Source organism: Eurytemora carolleeae, unplaced genomic scaffold, assembly GCF_000591075.1.
Source record: "Eurytemora carolleeae unplaced genomic scaffold, Eaff_2.0 scaffold27, whole genome shotgun sequence".
Taxonomy (NCBI): Eukaryota; Metazoa; Arthropoda; class Copepoda; order Calanoida; family Temoridae; genus Eurytemora; species Eurytemora carolleeae.
Genome location: NW_019396259.1, coordinates 113732 through 120039, shown reverse-complemented (window position 1 = coordinate 120039; position 6308 = coordinate 113732). Strand labels below are relative to the sequence as shown.

General features: G+C 32.8%; 1 protein-coding gene across 2 annotated transcripts; it reads left to right on the top strand.

Moving 5' to 3' along the window:
• The first annotated feature begins 278 nt into the window (after nt 1–278).
• On the top strand, nt 279–4610 carry LOC111699558 (uncharacterized). Of its 2 annotated transcripts, XM_023470257.1 has the most exons (4): nt 280–430; nt 1816–1866; nt 3016–3237; nt 4404–4610. In XM_023470257.1, exons 2-4 carry the CDS (start codon nt 1821–1823, stop codon nt 4592–4594), a joined length of 459 nt encoding a protein of 152 aa, XP_023326025.1. In that variant the 5' UTR covers nt 280–430; nt 1816–1820; the 3' UTR covers nt 4595–4610. The 2 variants fall into 2 exon arrangements, with proteins under 2 accessions (XP_023326026.1, XP_023326025.1); XM_023470258.1 differs by lacking the exon at nt 1816–1866 and having other exon boundaries at nt 279–430.
• Nucleotides 4611–6308: the final 1698 nt, after the last annotated feature.

The following is a 6308-nucleotide window of genomic DNA, read 5'->3' as shown; positions in this document are numbered from 1 at the left end:
AAAGTGACCATGTAAATATGAAGTTGTCATAAAGACAAAAATAATAACATGCATAGGAATCAGTAACTATTTTAGGAAAATAATTAATATTTTATTTACATTTGAGACATCTTTCTATAACGTGGATGATTCCTGCGCGCTAAATTTTTATTTTGTTCTCGTGCGCGCAATTATTTCTTCTAGTCATACGACAGTTAGACAATTGCGCGCATCATAAAATGCAACTTAAACTGCAAATAAAGTGAACCTTGTATTTTCATGTATTTAAAATATGTTGAACCATTTAAGATAAGAAAGATGTTGAATATATTAAAGGTGGAGATATTGAAGACCACACCCCTTGGTCTTTTCACGGTTAAACAATATTTGTAAATACTTGTTGTGGAAGTACAGTTCCGTATTACAAGTTTTTCAGATAATCGTGTCAAAGGTAAACAGAACCCCCCCCCCCTCCCCCCTCCCCTCTCTGCTGAAACCATATCTTTCTGGTCTAGTACTGAAGATCGCTGTTGTATGCACTAAAAGGTTGGGGTAGGGTCCCCCCCCCCCCACCAAGTATTTTTATATAGATTTAACTGTGTTTGACCTAAAGCTCCAAGTGTTAATATTTTATAAATATTTAGTGAATACCTAATTAAGTATAATCAAAATAATTAATTACCTGATTTCATGACAGTTATTTTTAACTTGAAATTTGTATCAAAGTAATATTTTTTTTAATATTCATGTTATTTTGGACATTAATTGATTTTTTTTATTTACAGAATTTACAATTTTGACTATTTTCATAATTTTTCCCTTGCAACATTTTTTTCACATTTTCGATAAGTTAATCGAAAAATATAACCTAAAAGAAGAATGAAATTAAATGCAACCCCTATTTTTTTTGCAAAGCTTGAGTTAATTTTGCATAAGAAAATGCATAATGAAAAGGGCGGGGACAAAGTTCAAAATTTTGATCTTTAAAAATTGATTTGCTGTTTACAGTGTTTGAACGTAACAAAGTTAACATTTTTTAAAATAAAAAAGACAACAAAAAATTTATGTATTCAAAATGACCACCCGCTCCTTTTTTTGGCTCCCCTAAAACTCTTTATGACAACGGGTTTTTCTTAGATTTTTAAATCAAAACTATCCCTATGTTTTCAGGATCTTTCTTACATTTAAAGTAAAAATAAAAATTTTAGATATAAAAATGAATATTTTTAAAAGATAGATTTTTTGCAATTTTGTGCCAGGGAGTTTATGCCAGGAACTTATACATCTGTAGAGTGCTCGTTTTAATCAAAAACTTAATGATGTAAAGCCAATTTAAAACAAAACGAGCATAGAAATTAAACTCTCAGAAAATTTTGAATTAGTGTTTGAACGTAACAAAGTTAACATTTTTTAAAATAAAAAAGACAACAAAAAATTTATGTATTCAAAGTGACCACCCGCTCCTTTTTTTGGCTCCCCTAAAACTCTTTATGACAACGGGTTTTTCTTAGATTTTTAAATCAAAACTATCCCTATGTTTTCAGGATCTTTCTTACATTTAAAGTAAAAATAAAAATTTTGGATATAAAAATGAATATTTCTAAAAGATAGATTTTTTGCAATTTTGTGCCAGGGAGTTTATGCCAGGAACTTATACATCTGTAGAGTGCTCGTTTTAATCAAAAACTTAATGATGTAAAGCCAATTTAAAACAAAACGAGCATTGAAATTAAACTCTCAGAAAATTTTGAATTCTTTTGATTAAACATGCAACTGCATAAATTAGCTTTTGTATTTGGGGTTTTATAATTTCTTTTATTAATATTTGAATTTCAGGTAGAATGATTCTTTATATTTTTCAATATTTCCTTCTTCAACAAGTTTCAGGTAATTTCGGAGTTGAAGGGACTAAGGCGTAATTCTAAGTGACCCTCTTTTGCATCTTAAAATGTGTTGATTCTGAAAATGTCCTCAATTGTCTCTGAAACATAAACTGCAAATCACTCCAACAGAAAATCTAAAGGAATTGAGTCTTTGCCACTAACTTTGATTTTCTAATTCCAATATCTTTGCAACCCAATGTTGTTTTTTAAAGTCATAAATTCTGTTAGATCAAACAAGCAAAGTTTGAAATATAAAAAGTTTACACCATATGGTTATTAAAATATACATATAAGGGTTAGAATATTTAAGCTTGTGATAAAGACTCAAAACCTTTAAAGGGCACTATAGTGTGATTGTGATTCGTAAAAGAGGAAAATTGTGAAAAGTACAGTTTAAACTTTTTACTGGAATAATATAATTCTAATTAAATCCTATATGTTTTTACCATGGACCTCGTTAAAAAAAGGTTATTCCCCTTTCTGAATGGGGGCAATGCCCCCTGCATTCTTAATGCACAACCCCCCCCCCGCACCCTAAAAAATGTCAAATTAATTTACTATCTTCTATATTTCACGAAGTTCTTTTAAGTAAATTAAATGAAACAATAAATGTTAATGTGTACTCAAGAGAATGTAATAAAATTACAACTATGAAGAAATATAATTCTTCATCTTTTCGATCAAACTGAACATTTTATTTTTTCTTAATAATCTCACGATTTATGATAACTTTATTTTACACAAAACTCGATGCAATCGGAACAAAACAAGATTAATAGAAAGTTTACGTTAGCAGAAAGAACAGTTAAATTTTTGTAAAAAACTAACAATTACTTGATAGGCCATCCACAGATGCAGTCACATTAATTCATATAACTTGATGAGAGAAATTTTTTTGAGAAAATTAATGAAAAACATTGTTAACGAAAGGACAGAGTCGTTAATACATTATTAAAAAAACAAATAGTTACACTAATGTAACTAACCATCCATGAACGAATGTTTTTTTTTAAATTAACGGAAATTTTTTTAATGAACGTCGAAAGACCTGTTAAGTTATTGGTTAAAACAAAATGTTTCTTTTAGACCTAAACTTAACTAACTAACAACCGTTTTTTTTTTGAATAAACGGAAATAAATATGTCCTGTTTAGTTTTAGGATCCATGAAAATGTCAGCTAAGTCTAATATGGTAGACTGGGATCCATACTATCCTGGAGAAGTAAATGAACAGGACAAAACCAAACCCCCTTCTCCTCTTCAATATCAACACAATCTCGTCAAGGAGGACCATCTCCAGATTGTTGATGACCTTCTCCCCCTGGGTAGAAGGGATGAGAAGACTAGTAAACAAGATGAACAGAATATAAATACAGGTTCATAAAATAACTTCTATTTTTGTAATTAAGAGATACCTATATTATGCATTTATCTTTATTCTCTTTATAGTGGCATATAAATGTTTGGTCATGTCCTCGGAATGTTTGGTCATGTCCTCGGAATGTTTGGTCATGTCCTCGGAATGGTCCTCGAAATGTTTGATCATGCCCTCGGAATGTTTGGTCATGTCCTCGGAATGTTTAGTCATGATGTCCTTGGAATGTTTGGCCATGTCCTCAGAATGTTTGGTCATGTCTTCGGAATGTTTTGTCATGTCCTCGGAATGTTTGATCATGTCCTCGGAATGTTTGGTCATGTCCTCAGAATGTTTGGTCATGTTCTCAGAATGTTTGGTCATGTCCTCGGAATGAAAAAATGAAAATTAACGGCCAATGTTGTGAACGAACGGAAGGAACCGTCAAATAAAATATATTAAACAATGTCGATAACGAACGGAAAAAATCGTTTTGTTACTATTTTTAACGAAGGGTCAGATGTTTACCTATAGGACATGTTGATTGTCGGAACATTAATTTAGCTAATCATGTCCGCACTAACGTACACATATTGATCCAAAGGTTGCAAGCTCTTCGCAAAAGAATTTGGACAATTACTTCTTTGGCTACAAAAAAAGTATGTATGCAAACTGCACAGCCCTAGCCTGAGAATATTTGTAGCGGGAAGAGGGGGGTGGGCGCGAAGTAAAATAAAAAGTATACTTTTTATTTTATTGAATTTTATGAATTCTACGAAAAAATAAGAATGGTCAATTTTGCGATATTATGATTAACGATAGTTCAAAGCAGTTGAATATATTGAATACAAATGTGGTTTTACCTTCGACGATACGTTTGATTCAGCTAATTATTTATCTGTATATAAATAAAGTTGTAAACTCTGTTTGTCTATTTGTTTGTATGTCCGATCATAACTCAGCAACCACTTGCCCAATTTATCTCAAACTTTGACCGGAGAACCCGAGAAAAAAGCGGGAATGTTCTTAGCTTGGTTTTGAGATTTTAAATTGAGTGGGTCCACTTTTATAGGGAAAAATAGCCAAAATCGTAATTTATGAAAGAGCGGGGAAACGGTGGTTATAGTAACTTTGAGTACCCTGGCTGAACGACGCTATTTTAAAATAAAACTTTAAGATTACTTCTAGATGAGCTGGGTCAAGATGAGAAACAGTTTGCTGGTATCACAGTTAGCCCTAGTCTCCTTTATGTTGGATTGTATCAACCTGAGAATATTATTATCCATGTTACTCAGAACCTTATTAACTTCGTATCATCCACACTCTTCTGGTTCTTCCTTCTCTTCCTTACCAGGGTAATTATCAAAATGGGGGCCTAGGGTAATATTTAAGACCTCTAAGGACCTTCAGGGGGGGGCCAACAGTGATATATAGGGCCTTCAGGAGAACCTAGGGTAATATTTGGACTTTTAGGACCTTCAGGGGGGCCTAGGGTAATATTTAGAACCTTCAGGGGGACCATGGTTAATCATTAAGAACTTCAGGGGGAGCTAGAGTAATATTTAGGACCTTCAGGGGGACCTAGGGTAATATTTAGGACCTTCAGGGGTACCTAGGGTAATATTTAGAACCTTCAGGGGGACCTAGGGTAATATTTAGAACCTTCAGGGGCACCAAGGTTAATCATTAAGAACTTTAGGGGGACCTAGAGTAATATTTAGAACCTTCAGGGGGACCTAGGTTAATCATTAGGAACTTCAGAAGGACCTAGAGTAATATTTAGGACCTTAAGGGGGACCTAGGCTAGTATAAAGGACCTTTTAGGACCTTCATGGGGACCTCTGGTAATATTTAGGACCTTCAGGAGGACCAAGGTCAATCATTAGGAACTTCAGTGGGACGTAAAGTAATGTTTAGGAGCTTCAGGGGGACCTAGGGTAATATTTAGGACCTTTTAAGACCTTCAGTGGGACCTAGGGTAACATTCTAGGTCTTCAGGTGCCCTTGATAATATTTAAAATCTTCATTGTTTCTAATTGGGTAAATTCCAAAGGCTTGTTTTAAGCATTTTTTAACCAGATCATCAAATTGTGCATCTCTATACCACAGATATAACCTGTACCACAAACCTTCAAGGACTCTCATGCAGCAAATGCATTCTAATCAATTGAAAATACACATGATGTCAGGAAAACCCGTTTGTTTATTTTACCAACGTCCTAATTTTAATTTTATTTGCATTTTTAAAGAAATTTAGAACATTTACTAACATTTATTTTCTGTTAAAAAATAATGTAGCTTGTATCATTCGCCACAGACTCTAATTTTATAATCCCTATCTACATAGTTCTATGCAATCCAAAGGGACTCTAAGTGTTGAGATGGTAATGCTCGATTCACAACGGTATCCTAGAAACCTTTATCTGATCAATAATGTGGAAGATATTGTTGTTTTTCTGCAGTAGAACTTTTGTGACACCCTTTACTTTCGTAGAACTTTTCCGTTTCGAAGTATGAATTTTGCAAGATCAAAAAGTCAAGTATAGATTAAGATTAGAAAATTAGAGTGTGCAGCAAGTGTTCAGTTTCTTTTATTTACGTTTGATGGGCCATAGTTTTTTTAGTTTAGGAATAAGAAATAAATGAAGAGTAGGACTCATAAAACTGTGGAGTAGGAAGACGACATTTAATAAATCCTCTGTGCATTTTATTTTGATTTGAAGCAAATAGTTTTACCAATCACAATGACAGAATAAGAAGGTCGAATCAATGCAAGATCACTGACACGACTTTTTGACATCGTAGCTCCTATAGTTTTGATTTTGGCACAAATATGAGCAAAACAAATCTATTCAGCTACATTTTATAAATTATAAACTAGTTGTTCTTCTCAATAGCTCTTCTATAAGAGGAATTATAATATATATATATATATATATATATATATATATATAATTTCCTACGTGCAATTTACTTTTGATTGACGTGAAATAGCTTCAAAATCAACTGCAATGGGTCTGTGTACAATGCAGCACACTGTGCACTGCAAATATGTTGTGGTTCATTTTTATAAAATATTTAAAACCATAACTA

Bases quoted from the DNA above. Each gene is read 5' to 3' on its own strand.
- LOC111699558 (XM_023470257.1), top strand. From the start codon at position 1,821: ATGATTCTTTATATTTTTCAATATTTCCTTCTTCAACAAGTTTCAG. The intron at 1,867-3,015 runs GTAATTTCGGAG...TGTCCTGTTTAG, and splicing joins CCTTCTTCAACAAGTTTCAG to TTTTAGGATCCATGAAAATG. The intron at 3,238-4,403 runs GTTCATAAAATA...GATTACTTCTAG, and splicing joins TGAACAGAATATAAATACAG to ATGAGCTGGGTCAAGATGAG.